The sequence below is a fragment of the Argiope bruennichi genome, chromosome 10, assembly GCF_947563725.1.
Source record: "Argiope bruennichi chromosome 10, qqArgBrue1.1, whole genome shotgun sequence".
NCBI classification, from domain to species: domain Eukaryota; kingdom Metazoa; phylum Arthropoda; class Arachnida; order Araneae; family Araneidae; genus Argiope; species Argiope bruennichi.
The window spans coordinates 72,651,162-72,671,601 of record NC_079160.1 but is presented as its reverse complement, the minus strand read 5'-3'; the positions used below and the strand labels follow the sequence as shown (position 1 = coordinate 72,671,601).

General features: G+C 31.7%; 1 protein-coding gene across 9 annotated transcripts in view; it reads left to right on the top strand.

The window, feature by feature from the left end:
• Positions 1-20,440, top strand: part of LOC129988041 (spondin-1-like) — a 265,373-nt gene that overhangs the window by 203,240 nt on the left and 41,693 nt on the right. For all 9 annotated transcript variants that reach the window (XM_056096128.1, XM_056096127.1, XM_056096132.1 and 6 more), the window contains exons 6-9: positions 8,054-8,205; positions 13,532-13,786; positions 14,807-15,032; positions 19,210-19,375. In XM_056096128.1, the coding sequence (XP_055952103.1) occupies positions 8,054-8,205; positions 13,532-13,786; positions 14,807-15,032; positions 19,210-19,375 (799 nt within the window). The remainder of the gene's footprint in view (positions 1-8,053; positions 8,206-13,531; positions 13,787-14,806; positions 15,033-19,209; positions 19,376-20,440) is intronic.

The window sequence follows — 20,440 nt, the reverse complement described above, 5'->3', positions numbered from 1 at the left end:
TTAAGACTCTAACCGACAAAAATAGGAGATGCAGCAAAACAGACTAACAACCAATACAAATAATTGCTGATGCATTTAAAAGAAGACAATAAGAACTGTATACGCGATTCGAAGAGTATAATCTAAATTGTTTTCTATCCAAATGTAATATTTACGTATATTTGTTTCATTATAAAACGATTCCTCCATGTCATAGACTTCGAGTACCTGTATATATAATTTGTATTACATCAAGAGATAGCCTAGACATAAAATCCGAGAAAGATCTTATTTTCAGCACTGCTATAATATTATTCAGATTCAGCTATCGCGTCAAAACAAAATTTTAAAGTGTGTTCATAAAAATAAAAATAGCAATGGTAATAAAAATTTATCTAAATAATTTCTTACTTGTGATTTAAACGGGATCTCCAATACTGATGACAATCGGTTATTGTGATATTCAATGACAAATCAAAGTTGTTTAGTCCCTATCTTTTTAGAACACAATCATATTCAATTTTTATTTCGATTAATATAAGGCACATTTGTTTTCAAAATTATTTTATAGTATACATTATAAAGCTTAAAACTAAAAAGTTTTTTTTTTTTTTTTTTACTTAAGTAATAAGCGGAAGCAAAAATTTCTCCGTGAAAACGAGAAAAAAATTATTTCTATAAACATTTTGTAAATAATAGATACTTTTAAAAATTATAACATGTGTCAAGAATTTTGTTTTAAGATTCGTTTAATTGATAATATTATCTGTATTCTGGATTAAATATTATTTTTATGTTGTTGTTTTTTATCATCACATGCTTTATGTTGGTAACTAAATTTTATAATTGACCAAAGGTTTTTGAAATTTTTTGCATTATCATTTAAATTTTTAATCAACATACGAGGCGCCATCTGTGAATGAATTGGGAAAAATCAATGACGTCCCATAAAATTCTTAATAATAAATAACAGATTTCTGACAAAATATTAGAAAATAATTGAAAAGAAAAATATACTTTTAAATAAATTAATGAAAGTGTTATTTTAAAATTTATATTTATTAAATTTATTTTCTTACACGTTCAATACAAGATTCCTTGCTGGATAAGGAAATACAAATGTTATAAAAACTTACAAATATTTCCAGGGTTTTTTTTACATTTTCAATTTTGAATCATATTCACACATTGTGTCTGCAAAAAAATCGGATATTCGACATTGATTTAATAAATTTAATTTTCTTAAATTGTTAATACTATATGATCATTCTGATAATGGCATTAATTATCATCATAAATATTTAGAGATGGAAAATATATTTTGTTAGATCATTGTTCTCATCGACATGAAAAAAAATCATTAAGTCTACCTCATCTTCCTGTTGGAGTTCAATGCATCACTAAAATTATATTTTCAACGAAGATATTAAACTAAACTAACACAAACAAAACAAGATAATTGCCCGTATATTCATTAATATTCTAATACCCAGAAGCTGAAGAGTTTGAAAACAAATTATCCCCAAGGCCGTTCATCAGAAATTTCACCAATCAGTTCCTATCCACTTAAAAAAAATTCCCCCCCCAAAAAATTCTCTTTTAAAATAAAAAGATACTTTTCTGAAGAGACTTAAAAGATCTGAGACTTCGGTCTCTAATCTCCGATGCACCGTATTAACAATGAGCCCTCAGGTCCCCATCTCAAACGATTCTGCTTGTTATTTTTTAAGTGTCTTTAGGCGCGTGCAATTTATGCTGTCAAAACCATGATTAATTTTCCAATTTACCGAAGATGGAATTAAGAAGTCAATACTCAGCTTCTGTTGTGTTTTCTTTTCTTCGATGGAAAATTCTGTACGCCTTTCGGGTGTTTTGATTGATCAGTTTGTGAAAGGTAAAGTGTCAACTGTTTCATATAAAAAAAGAAGCAGACATTTGATTGTAGAATATATATCCAGGATATGACATTGTTGGAAAGTGGAATCCGTCTGCTAATTATGAAATGAAACAATTTCTCTAAAAGGATGTCTGAAATTTTTTTTAATTTAATGTCTTAGATGTTAAAATTTAGGTATATCTGTTTACAAAGAAGGAATAAATGAAATTGTACTCGTCCGCTGACTCACGGGGGGGGCACCGCGTTGAGCATGAGAAGTTTCCGACATGGTGGTTGGTTCTCGAAACCCTTGTGGGGGCACGAACAGGTGGGGCTATGCCTCCTCCCATCGATGACGGTATGTACTTCCTTAGGGAACGGTTATACCGTGACCGGTGAGGGCCCTTAGGACTCAGCCACAGTTCCCGCCAGTGTTGTTGTCCCAGCGGTCCAGTCATTCAAGTTGTTGTTCCTTATGGCACTTGCCATGGACAATCCCGTTGTTATGAAGACAGCGATTTTTAGCCGGTGAGGGAGCATCTCTTGTTTTTTTAGTAGCGTAACTAGGGCCAAGATTACGACTTAGCTACTCACGCATCACATTCGCTTACTCAACCCCTTTTTACAGGGGGGCACATTCATACATCTCACAGATAGAACAGATGAATAACAACCATGCCCGAACTGGGACTCGAACCCTGGGCGCCCAGATCACAGGGAAGACGCCCTACCCCTATGCCAGGACGCCGGCAGTCATTCAAGTTTTTCCGTATGTCTTCCGGAGGGTCGGAGTAGCCAGTTTGAGTGTACTTGTCCGTTATATCATTTATTAAGCATTGAAAAACTTTTACTACCTTCTACACGAAGTATATAATGAGAAAGTATTATAATTGCCAAACATTTGTAATTCAAGATTTTGTCGAATTTCAACATTTCATAACTCGCTAAATCTGAAGGGGGAAAAAAGAAACCATTTTTGAAACTATATCTATCTATATGTAAACGCGATTGCTCAAAACACTTTGTAAGCTAGATGGATGACATTTGGTATGTGGTCTTTATACCAAATTTCTTGATACCTATCAAGTTTTGAATGAAATTCTTCAGAGGAAATCTTTCTAACTGTCCGAGTACAAGTAAACATGATAAATGCAAAACGTAAAACACTAAATGGATAATACTTTATTCACATATTTAGCATCTAAAGTATAAATTTGTAACAATGTTCAAACCAAATACTACAAGGGATTGACAGATTTTCGGTCTGAACTTTCGTATACATAAAAATGCAAAAACTATAAAACGAATAACTTAAATAAATGAAATGACATACACTCTTTTTTGATTTAAATTGCAGACTTTTATTGAATTTGAAATCAAATTTACCAAATGATTAACCGTCTATCGGTCTTTTTAAGGTGTAAATTCGGTAACTCAAAAATGCAACGATTTAGATAAAAAAAATTTCATATTTAATTCTTCATCTAAAATTACAATTTTAGTTACCTTCTGTCAGAAAGAGAGGCATCTAAAATATCTACTCAGCTACATTCTTTATTTTATAAAATACACAGAAAGTTTATGTGAGGACTCTGAAATAAAAATCTGAGCACTTTTCTCAGGTCCAAAACGTTATCTGGCGTAGTTATATTTTTATTAGCGAGTATTTGAGAAAGTTTTGGAGTGAATATTCCCACTAATTCTATGAGTTCCTTATCACAATGAAACTTAGGCAATAGTTATATTTTTATTAGGGAGTATTTGAGAAAGTTTTGGAGTGATTATTCCCACTAATTCTATGAGTTCCTTATCACAATGAAACTTAGACAATGGTAATATTTTTATTGAGTATTTGAGAAAGTTTTGGAATGATTATTCCCACTAATTCTATGAGTTCCTTATCACAATGAAACTTAGACAATGGTAATATTTTTATTGAGTATTTGAGAAAGTTTTGGAGTGATTATTCCCACTAATTCTATGAGTTCCTTATCACAATGAAACTTAGGCAATAGTTATATTTTTATTAGGGAGTATTTGAGAAAGTTTTGGAGTGAATATTCCCACTAATTCTATGAGTTCCTTATCACAATGAAACTTAGGCAATAGTTATATTTTTATTAGGGAGTATTTGAGAAAGTTTTGGAGTGATTATTCCCACTAATTCTATGAGTTCCTTATCACAATGAAACTTAGACAATGGTAATATTTTTATTGAGTATTTGAGAAAGTTTTGGAATGATTATTCCCACTAATTCTATGAGTTCCTTATCACAATGAAACTTAGACAATGGTAATATTTTTATTGAGTATTTGAGAAAGTTTTGGAGTGATTATTCCCACTAATTCTATGAGTTCCTTATTACAATGAAACTCAGGCAATAATTATATTTTTATTAGGGAGTATTTGAGAAAGTTTTGGAATGATTATTCCCACTAATTCTATGAGTTCCTTATCACAATGAAACTTAGACAATGGTAATATTTTTATTAGGGAGTATTTGAGAAAGTTTTGAAGTGATTATTCTCACTAATTCTATGAGTTCCTTATCACAATGAAACTTAGGCAATAATTATATTTTTATTAGGGAGTATTTGAGAAAGTTTTGGAATGATTATTCCGACTAATTCTATGAGTTCCTTATCACAATGAAACTTGGACAATGGTAATATTTTTAATTCAAATTAATAGAGAAACAAATTTTTCAGACATTAAAATTTTTATTAACACATTTCGAAATATAAAATTCAAATTAATTTTTTCAAGTCGAAAACAAAACTAGAAATTATTTTTTTTTAAATCTTTTTATGCCTGAATTATTTTTATCAGGAAAATATACCCGTAAGTAGTGTCAATTTTTTTTTATTGCGCATAACATCAAAATCAATCAAAATGAATAAAACTTACCTCACTTCTTTTAAAAACTTCGATAGTTTCGATGTGAAATGTAGTGTATATTTCGAAAAATTTTCCTATAATTATCATATTCAATATTTTTTTAGTGATTAGTTTTTAAAATAATAATGATTTTTTATTACTTTTTATGAACATTTTTTATTATTTATTTAATGATTATGTGTTTTTTTTTATTTAAACTGCAAAATAATAAAAAATCTATTTTTACTGCAATTTTTAAGTTAAAAGCTGCCATTTTCTCTATCTCTATTCATTTTTAAACCCATTTTTTCAATTCGAATTTTTCTTCAATAAGTTTATCTGCGAATTTATCAAATTCCATTCTACATTATGCTGTATTTATTACTATTGTAGAAAAATCAAAAATAAAACTTTGAGTTTTACAGTGAAATATCAAATAGGCTTAGTGAAAGATAACTCCGCTTTATTCCACACGAAAACTAGATAAACAGGTAAAAGAATACAGCGATAAAGTGTACTCAAAATAGAACTTGAAGTAAGCAGCAAATAAATCACTATTAAATAACTATAACAGCATAAAGTGCACAGAAAATACTCCGAACAGAGTCTTGAACCATTAACCATTCTCTTTCGACAAGACTACTACTCTATTGACTCCATATTTCGAGTTTTTATAGATTCCGTGAGAGAGAATCGAGTATCCTAGAAGAAACACCGGAACTCGAGTCCTAACGATGCGGTGATTCTGGAATACTCTTAAGTTACAATTAGACAACAATTAGAGCCTTTTTCTATCTGCTCTCATGATGACAATGTCCTATAGCATCACCTTTATAAATTTTTATGGTACTTGTTTTGTTACCGACTGGTAATCTACTTGTTTTCCAATTGGTCTAAACATCGAGAATACACAAGTATACAAAATTTCAAAGTAAAATCACATCAGGAAATTGGAGAAAATCTATTACAGAATGCTATCAATATAAATATAATAACTTGGAAATTGGAGAAAATCTATTACAGAATGCTATCAATATAAATATAATAACTTGGAAATGCAATCATTACACTAAAAACATAATGAATGTCAGTATTATTTAATTAATTTTTCTCATTACTATGTATGTGAAAAATTAAATTTATCTCATCACCTTGTCGATTTTTCACTGCATTTTTTAAAAGCAGTGAAGCAGCTTTCAATTAAGCTATTCTATTTAGCTAGCAAAACAAAAACATGATAATCGCTCGTATACTCATAATACCTCTTAATCGCTCGAGGCCGAAGCATTTGATAACAAATTATCCCGGGGACCGTCTATCAGAAATTTCAATAATCACTTGACATCCACTTAAAGAAAGAAAACTTCTCCTCGCTTAAAGATTCTTCTTTTCCGCGGAGAATTTAAAAGGGGCAGAGTTCCACTCGAATCTCCTTTGCTCTAAATTAACAGTGAGCCCTCAGGTCTCCATCAAAACTCGTACCACTCATTGTTTTTAAAAACTGCCAAAGCTCGCGCGTAATTTGCACTGTCAAAGCCATGATTAATTTTCCAATTTGTCAAAGACCCAGTGATGAAATCAATACGCTTTTGTTGTTTTTCTTCGCTTTATATGAAATATCCCTTTTGCATTTAGGGGAATTTATTTCAAAATGATAAATTTTTCGAAAATTGATATGGGGTATTATTTTATTTGATTGCTCAGATTTGAAATGGTAGTTGCTTTAGCGTTTATGCAACATTGGAAAAGTCTTTTAATAGAAAATTGACAATGACTTCATTGTGTTATTGTTAAAAGGCTAAGCCATTTTAATTAGATTTAGATCGTGCTTTTATTCCTGGTGATTTGAAAGCCTTATAGGTTGTCTAATTTATTCAAAATTTTGAATTATTTATATCTTTTATATTTTTATTCTTAGATGGATATCTGTTATTACTATTTTATCAGGAAATTTCGTTTTTAAGAACCATTTTCAGCTCTCCCCGAATTTATAAGACAGTAAATAAAGTTATTGGTCAAAAATGTCTTTCCTTTCTAGAAATTAATTCTCGGTGAAAATAAAAATGAAGGTGAAAAAAGAAATTTTCGTTGAAATTTGTTGATAATTTTAATTAATCTCCGAATATAAAAAAAAATCGTTTGGAAAAAAAATTCAATTTTTATAAACCAATCAAATTGTTATGATAAAGAGCAAAATATGAGAAAAAATATATAACAAAAATTTTATTGGCTTAAATTTTTGAACTGGCGATCCATAATAAGATCCAAGTTTACATCTGGATATGTTACAGAATAAGGAGATGAGAGTGTTGAAACACTTTAACTTCAATTATTCGCCTTTAAAAAAAAGCTGTTAACCTATGAGGATAACACTAAAAGAAACATATATAAATTAAGCTATAGAATGCAACGGAAGCTTTGCTCTATCACGAGTAAATTTATAAAAAAATATGCAAATCTGGAAAATATATTATTTTTTAATTTGAGCAAAATTTCTGGAATTCTACTTAAGTATATATTATCGAAAAAGAAAATAAATGGTAAAATCCTTAGGTCAATATCTACGTTATATATTTTAAAAATTCACCTTTAATTTTAAAAAAAACCTGTGTCATTGAAAAAGCATGTAAGTACTTATTAAACTATCATTGATATTTTATTTTTCATTTTGTAAGTCTTTTATAATACCTAAAACCTAGTTTAAGTTTTCCTCTCAGATCAATAGCTTTTTACTTTAATGAAGAAAAAAAAACATGTTTAAATTACAACCTCTACCTCCTTATATCTTTATTCTTGAATACATCCGGACGCAAACATAGAAGCCTTTTCTGAGCACTAACTCAACTCAACAACTTAAAGTCATAAAGTTGCTGCTATGTATCCATTTTTTATATGTAAATGTATCTGTTTTAAGTATATATTTATATTTATTACATTTATATATATTTTTATGTTTATTATTTATAAATGCATATATATTTTGTGTCTATATATATTTTTATAAAAAAGTACAATTCGATAGGAGTATAGTCTCAAACCAATGTCTTATCTCAAGGAACGTAACCGAAGGCAACTAACCAGCTGGACCAAACCAAAATTGAACTAAGAATTTTGAGTTCTTTTTCTAAAGCTTTTAACAGATATTATACATTGTTTATTCATGAGCTTAAATATTACAAAAAAAAAATGAGAAAATATCATCGTTGGAATGCTGATACTAGGCAATAATATTAGAAAATAATGTCGTCAAACTATTTCAATATGCTCACATCCAAAAATATTGATAAAAACAATGGTTAATATCCGGTTTTATCTTACAGATGAGTGGTTGACACACTTCTCGGATATTATTGGAGCCTCCCATACTGGCGATTTCCGCATGTGGGAATATGGAGGATACGCCTCTGAAGGCGTCAAAGAAGTGGGTGAAAGAGGCATTACCAAGAGGCTGGAGTCCGAACTGAAAACAGATGTAAATTCCCATCATAAAACTTTTTTTACCCAATGTCCATTCAGAAGTTATAATAAAAGCATTTAAGTCCACAACACTGATTTGCCTATAAAATAAAATCCCTTCTGCGTTTTGGAAGAACAGTAAGTACAATAATAGGTACATGGTCAAAAGTTGTTGTCCTCTTATTTAAATGTCGATTATTCGTGGTTCCTCAGCAGAGAAGGGGAGTTTTTTGGAATAAGAACGCTGGTCTGACGCTAGTTCTCATAAGTTGTGCTAGGTAGTAGAATCCTAGGTGTCACAAGAACGCGGAGACGGAAACTAAGTTTGAGGCCAGGGACATTGACTACCGGATTACGCGCCTGTGCTTTGCAGATAATATGTGTTGTGTTGTTTCTTATGGCACTTGCCATGGACAAGCCCGCTGTTACGAAAGACAGCGATTTAAGCCCATAGGGTGCGTCTCTTGTTTTTGTGACGCCAAATAGGGCCAAGCCCACGACTTTGCCACTACACACGTCACAACCCTTTTTACGGAGCGAACTTCATGCATTTCAACAGATAATATGTAATTTTATCAAACCATCTATCTTATAAGATGACCCGAATGTCAAATATGAGTCGAGGCAGCGAACGCTTTAAGGATCATCTCCTAATCGAAGATACAACTTTCGCCAATCAGAGGCACCTCAGAAATGAGGATGAGAGACTTCCGTTTCTCGCCACCCTGGCCCTTAGGACACAACCATAGTTCTCGCTAGTGATGCTGTCGCGGCGGTCTGGTTATTCAGATTTTCCTGTGAGTTTTCGGGCGGATCGGAGAAGCCGGTTAAGTTTAAGGTAATGTTACTTTATCTACTATCGTAGCGAGAGAATGCTTATTTATCCAATAAATTCTTATCTATACAATCGAGTTGCACCCATTTGATTCAGGCCGTCTTCAAGGATAGGAAAGGGTATTGTGGAGGTGAGTCTTTCCTCTTATAACATAGATGCTTTGAGTTATTTTGATTTTCTAAAAATAGAATCCGAAACAAGAGAAGCGGTTGAGTCTTTGGATTTTATTGCTTTGTGACAATGTACGTGGAGCCTAATTCAGCTATTTGGCCGGAATCGGGAAAAATATCCACCAAATGCATGAGACTCGAAATACACTTCAGAAAAGAACTGCAATATCAAAAAATTGGACTCAGAATTGAATGATCAATTTTATATCAAATATTAATAGCAAATTCTTATAAAATTTAAAAAGGTGGTGATGTGTCTATTTGCTCATGCATGAATATTACTACTTGCATGGATAAATATTAGTACATGATCTTTACACGAAAATTGTAAATCTATCTACAGTAAATTATCAAATGTGTAGATTATGTGCTTTATTATTTCTCCATGTTTATGTGTACTTGATAATTCTAAAATAAATTTATAAATTAATAAGATAAATTTATAATAAATATATAATATGCAATTATGTGCAAATGACTATATATATGTGAAAGTTGGTATGTTTTCTAGACGAAAAGATTGTAGATATGTGAAAAAAAATGTCGACACAAAATTCAACAGAAAACTCACCCTATTTCATTATGCTTGCTATAAATTTAAATATAAATATAAAAAGAAAGTCCACAGAAGAGTACTTTCGCTGATCTTTTTTTTGTGTGTGTGTCATGAGATTCTTTGATGGTCAACGCTATAACGGGGATTTTGAATTAGGAGCAACAGCGATTGTCCTTGGTAGATTGATTCAGCTGTTCATACAGAAAAAATGAGCAAGACTCATTATAGAATATGACAAGTATCTTTATAATAGTAAAAATTTAAAGAAAAATATGAATTTTACCCTTTTTTTTCGTACCATAAAAAATATCATCGGAATGTTGTTTTTTCCATTGATGCAAACTGGAAAAAAACAAATGGAATATACAAAACAATGGGATGTTTGTAAGAAATGGAATATACAAATCCTTTCGTTTACAATTGAATATGTATTTTCGGGGGCCAAAAATGGTACTTTTTTCCCGAAAATGATTTTCATTTATTTAATTTCTTTTTTCTGTAACTCACAAGGCCCTTAGACAGGGAAAGTATATATATAAAAAAAATTCCATTAAGAATATTAACGGAATATTTTTTTTTCCATTGATGCAAATGAAAAATATATATATATATTGTTTGTAACAAACGGAATGTACAAATTCTTTCGTTCACATTTCATTTTTTTTTGGGGGGGGGAGGGGGTCAAAACTGCTACTTTTTTCCAGGATATATTTTTCACTTATTTGATTTCCTTTATCCGTAACTCACAAATCCCTTCTACAGGAAGAGTATCATAAAAACAAAAATTCCATTAAAATGTCAACGGAATATTTTTTTCCAATGATGCAAATGGAAAAAAAAAAATTGTAACAAATGGAATATACAAATCCTTTCGTTTACATTGAATATGTATTTTCGGAAGCCAAAAATGGTACTTTTTTCCCGAAAATGATTTTCATTTATTTAATTTCTTTTTTCTGTAACTCACAAGGCCCTTAGACAGGGAAAGTATATATATTAAAAAAATTGCATTAAGAATATTAAGGGAATATTTTTTTTCCATTGATGCAAATGAAAAATATATATATATTTTGTTTGTAACAAACAGAATGTACAAATTCTTTTGTTCGCATTTCATTTTTTTTTGGGGGGGGTATCAAAACTGCTACTTTTTTCCAGGATATATTTTTCACTTATTTGATTTCCTTTATCCGTAACTCACAAAGCCCTTAGACAAGAAAAGATTTACGTTGCGGTCAGTGATGGAAGTAATCCGAATCGCAAATAATTCATGGAATTCGTCCGGACATAAATAATCCTTCTTCTAATTCTCGATTAGTGTGGATCGGATCCGGAAAAGATTTACGAAGTAAGAGATAATTTCGTAGGTAAACTTTTCGTCCTGAGCATTGCTTTATAAAGAATTAAGCGTAATAGCAATTCACTTTATAATATGAGATCTTTAAAACTCTAAATACATGGAAGATATTGAGACAGAAAAGATTTATTTCATTAAATGGAAATTTTCTATTTCATGAACAGTCAAAAATTTTCCTAATAATTTTTTTCTATATTTTAATTATCATTTGGAATTTCTTAAACATTTAAAGTGAATAAAATGAAATGCAAATGAAAGAAAATTGAATTCATTTGATATTATTACAGGATTTTGCTATGGTTGAAAGCACTATATAGTATCTTTGTGTTGTGACTTATGGCATTTTACAAGCCCGCTGACAGTTATCTGTCAGCGATTTAAGCCGAATGAGCATCTCTTTTTTTTCAGTAGCGCGAACTAGAGCCAAGTGTACGACTTAGCTACTCACACGTCACAATAAGTTTTACAGGGCGGACTTCATTCATGCATTTCATTCATTCAGCCACAGATCGTAATTTAGAACTGAATCAGAGAACGATCACCTCTGAACTAGTACCCGAAGTGGTATTATTGTCTCGACTTGGAGTACTTTGTGACCACGACAAATTTATACGTGCGCCAGCCACCACACACACGGAGAGTCTTCGGCCGACGGTATTCGAACTCATAACCCAAGGGATGCGAATCTAGCGCCATATTAACCAGCCCGGCCCAATATAGTATCGTATAATACGTTATACAACATAGTATCGTATATAGTTTTTATACGATATAATAATATCAATTTTAAAAATCTATCGTTACAAAATAATGTAAATTTTATTTTTTAAAAAATCAATGATTAAGCTAATTTTTACTTTTTAATATTGTCAGGTACTTGTTTAATTAGTCTCAGGTATTTGCTGTTTAATTAGTGTCGCGACATTTTGTGAAGTAGAATAACAACAAGAAAATTAATGCATATTCAGATCATACAGAAAAGACTATATGAAGAGACGGTAACAAAATTGGCATGTTTCTTTTATTGCCTTTATAGAAGTAAATAAATTCAAGGTAATATGGCTTAGTTATAATTATATAAACTATACCACAACATGTCAACATTCCTTTTATTAAGAATCAATACCTAGACAGAATTACGCAAACGATCGTTATTAAATTGACACTTAAAGATATAAAAAATTTAGAAACATTTTTTTAATACAGCTATTACTGTAAAGGTGACATTTTTTTCATCACAAAAAAAATTTCAAAGTACTTTAAAATAGTATTGTTAATATACTGTTATCCATTTCTTGCAAGAACTACATTTGGCACACTCTCAGGTATAAAGGAATTTACTTATATATTGAGGAGAGAATAGCCAATTTGCTGTCCCAGAGTGCTTAAACTGAAGGTTCTAAACCTCCGGACATAACAGGTGAAAAGCGCAATGACATGACAATGAAATGACAAAGAAATTACTTAATAAATGGTTGCGCAAGGTAAATTGAAGATTTGATAAAAATTTAACAATTAATTAATAATTTTTCAACTAATTGAGCAATGAAAATCTCTTCTACAAATAAAGATGAATGCAAGTGCGTTGGCGCTGTAAGCTGCTAAAGTAGATGCATTTATACTTTGGAGGAAAAAAAATCTGCGCATTGGAGCGATTTTTTTAAATTTTAAATAGAATTTTCATTATTTGAAAATTAGTCGAAACCTTCATTTTTAAGAGAAAATAATACAACCAAATATTATCCTCACATCACTTCAAAATTCAAAAATTTATCATTTCAATCATATCAGTTTTATTTTATAAGTAATTTTTTTCTATTTTTATTTTTTAAATTATTTCAAGCCTATTTTACACCAATATCTTCGTTTCTGAATTTACCGATTTGAGGGGAGTGTCACGGAGTACTTAACCTCGAAGTTCTTAACCTCCGGATATATCCGGTGAATAAAGTTATGACATGAAGATGTTTATTTAATAAGTGAATGTGCGAGATAAATTGAAGATTTACTTAAAATAATCTATAATGCATGAGAGGAAAAAATATATAAAAAGAATAAAATAAAGAACAAGAATTTACATGAATGTACTTTGTCGAAATCGGTCCAGAGTCAAATCGGTGTCAAAGCTAAGGCGATATCCTAAACATGTAGGAGATGACGAGGTCTCTTAGCATTCTTTGGAAGTTCTGGAATGTATACTTCAAATTCTTTAAACGGGATGTCATTGCTACTGTCGACTTTTTTAAAGGAACAGTTTCAGAGTTTCTTATGGAAGTTTTGCAAAGTTGCAGCATTCAACTATTTGATGTCTTTATTCCTCATAAACCATGGCATGTTTCTGATTTGCCTGAAGAGAAAGTTGTGTAAGTTTTGCAATTGAATGAATTATTCTAACTTCTCAAACTTTTTCATTCTGTATTTCAGTCAAACAAGATCCGCACCATTATCAAAGCCCGAGGTCTGTGGTACCCCAATGTTCAAGGGAAGACTTTTGCTGTGTTCCGTGTTGACAAGTTCCACCACCTCATGTCTCTCCTGTCCATGTTAGGTCCCAGCCCTGACTGGATAGTGGGTGTAAGTGCGCTTGAACTCTGCCTCAAAAACTGTTCCTGGGTCACCGAGAAGGTCATGAATCTCTACCCCTGGGACGCAGGGACGGACAGCGGAATGACATACATTGTAAGACGCTTGTGTTTTATGTATCATTTTTTTTGTGTGTGTGTGTGGAATGTAGGAATTTTTTTCTTTTATTTGAATACAATGAATGCTAACGTTTTTTTAATTGTCATTTTTGTTGATAATTACAAAATGTTCTGTAGACATAGATGTTATAAGAATTCATTAACTGATCAGAGACAGTGAAGGAGGGTAAATGTTAAGAGTTCTTGATGCTAGAATAGTTTTGCTGAGCGTTTTATTATTATTAACAAAAAGAAAAATCTTGAAATATTCTGAATATTTCAAATAATTTTAAAAGATCATCATGACCTTTTATGTAAAAAGTCATTAAATTCTTGTGAATTCACTTTATTATTAAAATTTGGAACATTTATTATACAAAAAGTATCATTTAAATGGTTTTCATGAAAATTTTTTAGAAAGTTGTGTATTTTCACACAATGTTCGATAAATATCTAACATATCTCTCAATCTTTATTGATAATAAATTGAATCAAATAATCTCATAATGACTTTTTATTTAAATGTTCATAAAATTCTTATGAATTCTTATTGTTATTAAAACATGGAGAATCTATATTCAAAAAGTATCATATAAATTTTTTTCATTAAAAAAAATTTAAAGGGTTATTTAATTTTGTACAATGTTTGATAAATATCTGATAAAACGTGTCTCTTAATCTTTACTGATAACGAATTGATTATTTCAAATCCAAATTAAGTATATAGATTAGGAAAATGTGAGATTCTAATTATTTTTCTTCTATAATAAATATTCGAACACAGATACGCCTTTCTGTCTTCAAGTAATTATGAAAAACAGTTTTTATTCTGAGATTTAATGTTATCTAGTTGTAAGTCCTCATTTCGAAAATATTTAAGAATACAAATTAATGGCTTATGAATCATGAACAATATTTCTTTGACTTGATGTATTTGCTGAAAGTTTCAAACTATGAACATCTCAATTTTTTGCGATTAAAATGAGTTCATTTTTAAAAAATATATATTTCGTTGTAGAGTCCAAAGATGCCCACAGTTCCTCAGGAGAAGATTAGGCGAATCACTTCCTCCACACCAAACAATCCTCAGTCCCCATTCTACGACCCATCCGGTCAACCGATGAAACCTGTTGCCAGACTGACCGTAACTCGACAGAGGGTGTATGATAAGAACTGCGAGGACTACGAGGTAGCGGGCTTTTCCACCACCCCCTACAGCAGCGAAGACGAGCAGGATGAGAGAAGTAAGATTTGTTGTCTTTCATTCCTCGAAAATATGAAGATTTAATTTAGTTATATTAACGTCCCGTTTTAAAGCAACACTAGGGCTACTTTGGAACGGATCTCGTAATTAGGAACCACTGTCAGATAACGAGGACGAGACCTGAACTATCACCCTCTCTCCAAACTTCCACACCACACCAGTGGGAGGACTATAATACAAGGGCGAGTCAGAAAGTAAAGGGGCATTTGAGAAAAGGTGTATTTATTTTAATGATAGAAAATTGAAACCTACATTATTTTCTTACAAAACCGCCCTGGACTTTGACTCACTTTTCCCAACATTTCACAGATTTTGTTTATTCCGTTGGAAAAGAAGTTTTTCAACCAGCTTTGCATCGCATTAATGAATTCTTCATTGACTGCAAATCTTCTTCCCTTTTCTGGTTTCTTCAATGGTCCAGTCATATGAAAATCGCTTTGAGCCAGGTCTGGACTGTATGGAGAATGCTCTAGCTCTTCGAATCCCAACTCCTTAATTGATTCGGCCGTCCGTTGGGCAAAATGGGCCGAGCGTTATTTTGCTGCAGGATGAAACCTTTTCGCAGTTTATCACGACGTTTGGATCTGATTGCACTTGAGTTCGAAGAATAATTTCCGCAGGTTTAAAACCTATTGCAAAAAAAAGCGAATAACTGCATTCTCTCCTCCCTGGTGCAGATCAGCAATGGAGTTGCCATATTTAGCTGTTTTGTACACTCCAACGACTAACGTAGGAACAATAGTGACACATTGCATATAAGTGTTGCCGACTACACTAATTCAGCGCTGAATACCAGCTGTGCTACCAAACCCTGGAAAGAGAAATTGGAAAAGTCCCTTTACTTTTTGACTTACCCTCCTAATTTATCAATGTTTTACGGAAATATCAACATTGTTTCAGTTTTAAATTATAAATATATTAAATTATTCACTAAAGAGATTAATTCAAACCGGCTAAATCCAGTTTAACTTCGACAAAATAATATTATATTCTGAATCTCATTATATTCATCATATTATGAACATAGCAGATATATGTTATGAACTTATTGTATCCATTATACCCTGAATTAATTTACCAGAACCTTTTAATTGTACTTTAGCATGATTAGATAAGCTGTGAAACAGAATAACTTCATGAAAGAGGGGAAAACATTTTCATTGCTGAAATAATTTAATTTAGTCATATAATAGTTACATTTAATAACTTTAATCAGCAGCAATACAGTTTCCGTGTCCTTTTGAGTACATCCAAGAAAACCTGGTTATATTATAAACTATAAACGTTAGACAAAGGCGGTACTTTTAAGTACAGTCACAGTAAAAAGGGGACAGAAAGTCTAAACAGAGACTTAAGCTTTCACTTGAAACAAAGACTTTGCGGAAGGAATAGAAAAGTATGGTTTGATTTCCATTCTAAACTAATTAGGAAGAAACTTTCTAGAAGTTAATTATACTTTATATGAAATGGTGTACTAGAAGGTCGCCAAGGGTTTAAAATCTGTCATAATTCTAATGGCAATCTCGCCAAACGTACAACACTGTTCTTGTTTTCTGAAGTCTCACTCATTAGGCATATTGAATGGCCTCTTGATTGGAAAGATAGGTTGATTTCTATGAATGTTTACTTCTAGATCAATGTCATTTAGTAACGTTTAAGTTCGAACTAAAGAGTAATTCTATTTGTTTTCACTGAAACACGCTGAAAGTAATACTATTTTGGGACATCGCAATTTTAAAGTGTGGTGAATTGCATATAAGCCAGCAACAGCGCTTCTACCCGAACAGCTGTTTTGGTAAAATCGGATCGCTACTGGACTGCTAACCAAAAGGTCACAGGTTCTAATCCTAACGCGTCCCTCACCTCTTCATTGGTGACCTCGGACGCCGAACCTTCAACCTTCATACAGCTGTTGTGGCGCCATCTACCCGCAACTAAAGTCGCCAGACTCACTTGGCGCAGCAAAGTCGTCAGACTCACTTGGCGCAGCAAAGTCGTCAGACTCACGTGACGCAGCAACCCTAAAGTCACCAGACACACTTGGCGCATCAGCACCCACACACGCTCGCCATAACGCTTGGCGCTATTCAAGCTGGGTACCGGCCCATTAAGACAACAGCTACTAAATAACTTAATACATCACCACTCAACATCCAAATCGTTCGACTCACTGGAGGGAGAGTACTGTGGTGAATTGCATATAAGCCAGGAACAGCTGTTTTGGTAAAATCGGATCGCTACTGGACTGCTAACCAAAAGGTCCCAGGTTCTATCCTCACGCGTCTCATACCTCTTCAAAAGCATGACCATATAAAGAAGATAACGCCTGAATTCGTACGCTTTGAGGCAAATATGTTAATAAGGGACCATGATTAATTATTTCAGTAGCGCAGTAGAAGCTATAGGTGACTAGCAAAATGGACTGACCTTTGAGCTATCATTCAGAGCTAGCTGCCTGTCACACTGTCTATTTATTTCACTATATAAAGCATGGCCCTTCAGTATATTATTGTTATTTGGCCTGAAAATTTATTGAATGAAACGTAATATAATCATTGAATAAATTCTCATTGAAAAATATATTTATTTGTTGTAAATTATTTCATTGGCACCTTGATGGACACCAGTGACCGCACTTCAAAAAGACTTTAAATTTTGTTAATAGGTGCTCCAAAATAATAATATACTAATTAAGTTCATATATTCTCGTAGAATAAGTCTACTAACAGTCACTCAAATTCTTTGGTAATCAATGAGTTAACAACAGAGTTTTAATTTTCTAACATGTTTTACTTGACTATACTTACGTACACGACTAATCTGTGGTAAAATCGGGTTTATAATTAATTCAAAATTATTATTCCTTAATTCAAAAACAAAACATGCAAAATAAAATGATATTTGCTATTTGATCTGACTCCGAAATTACAATTCTATATCAAATTTAGAGCCGTTTGATCAAAAGTTAAGAGTTCAAAAATGCATATTTGATTTGATTCTCCACAATTCATTTGGAGCTTCCTGCAATAGTATATTGTTGTCATAGAACTAATTAGGGAAGAAAAAGTTATCTTAAAACTAATCTGATTTTAGCATTATTTTCATTTTTGAATTTACTTAGCCCCTGTGTCTTGGTCTGGAAATATGTAAATTTACTTATGTTATATTTAAATAAATTATTACTTATCGTGAGTGAAATTACTTATCCTCAGTATTTACTATAATTCATCGGCTACCAGCTCTTCGCTTATTATATTAAATAACATTAATTTAATCAACCAACTTAGGCGATTTACATCTTATTTCAACAAAGAAAGTTTGATTTTAAATTATACTTACATAATAAACATAGAGCATTCTGGCCTATCATTTTCCCTTGTTGGTTCTAGTGGTTGAGATTTGGAGCTCTGCCAAGATTTTATTTCGCGATAGCTCTCAAATCCGGAGGCTAGTCTGAAGCAGATGATTATTGGTGATATGTCTAGAGGTCATGAGCCCTCATATGGAATAAAAATTAGCAAAAACGATACAAACGTTATGGTAGCAAAGACCCTTTCCAGAGCCTTCTTCGTTAAATATGTACCTAAAGTAATGCTTCTGTGATTTCTCTTGTAAATGGTAGATGGTGGGAAACACACAGTCATTGATGATCTATCTAATGTATCTTTATAAAAATTTTAAAAAAAATCGAAACATTTACGGTTATTGGCCCTGTGGGCATTCGCCAAGTTTCTTTTTATTTCAATAGAGAATGTTCGGTAAAATAATGTTTTTGAGATTTTTCTTGAAAATAGACTGTGATGGTGGAATGCGGACAACCGTCAATGATATATTCATAACTTATGAGCTTTCACGTAAAAAAAATTGGGAAAATCGATCTAGAATTTTGGGTTGTAAAACTGGGTTTTTGCAAATTATTCTTTGGTTTTGTTAATTCTTTTAAATATGTAGACTGATAATTACACGAAATTTGGTCTTGAATCGATTAAAACTTATATATGGTGTGAATTAATCGTGTATCTGTTTATTTATTTATTTTTGAATTGCTAAATAAAAGAATTCTTTTCTCTAACGTAATGATCCTAATGTAGTGTCCTTTATTTAATAATGCTTACTAAATGTGTAAAATTAAATACTACTTCTGTTTTGATTTGTAGTGGAGTGTCGTGTAAGTGACTGGACGGACTTCCAGCCTTGCAGCGTAACCTGTGGCCATGGCTTCAAAATGAGATCACGACAATATTTCATGAAACAAAAAGCAGAAATGGCAGGATGCACAGTACAGTTAGTGGACAAGGAACCATGTAATGCACCTTGCGTTGGGTAAGTCCATGATTATATACACTATTGAGGAGGTAAAAAAGACTTAAACATGACAAAATTAGCTTCAATATGCAGCCTTTCAAGCAGCATTTAGCGAGTCACCAGTATATAAAGTGCATGATACTAAAGACAATTATGTTTCTTTTCAACATGATAATATGGCTGTTAACTATAAGTTTAATGCGTTGTGCAAAAATAATTTTAAAAGCTTGATACGGTTTACATATTGGACCTAAACGTGGTGTCAAATTTTTATACATCGTACGAATTTGCTTTCATAAGAAGGCGTTAGTTACGAAGAAGTTTCCCTGTTTGATTAAAACTGGCTGCAATACTGGAATTGGCGATAATGGTTTCCATGCATGCTTAAATAATTATAATTCACCAGAGAGCTAATATTTGACTGTTACGTTCTACGTTGTTGTCACCGTTTGAGACAGTAATTTGGGTGACAAATGCGGTCAATATTTTAATTTGGAAGAAGTATAAAAAAAATGAATAATTTTATTATATACTGATATAATATTTTACAGAATAGGAAATTGGTAGAAATGCCCTTATGTACACACACAGTCAATAGAAGTTTGCAGAATTTACACGTTAACAGTGCTTAAGGAAAAATGGAAATAAGTTTAGGAAAAAAATGGAGTTCTGCTTAAATTTTAATTGAAAACTTTTGGCACATTAAATTACACTCGGAATTAAGTAGGGACCTTGCTTATTTTCACAAAACACGTTTTCGACAATATTGCTAAAAAAAAATTCTGGAAATATTTCGAATTTATCCGTGGAATTTATACACTCTAAACTTACAGAATATTAACTGAATGTTTTAAAGATCCGTAATTTTCTGAACAATGAGAAATTTTTATCTCACGAAAGCTTATCAAAAAATTATTTTGTAAAATCCTATCTACAGTTAAATTGAAATTTCAAATTGACTGATTGCAAATCAGGGTATATTCTATGTTTTAATTTTATTATTATTATTTTTAATTATTTACTTTTATCTTCTCAACATTTTCTTGTAGGAATTAAAGCTAATTATAAAAGAAAGTACATATG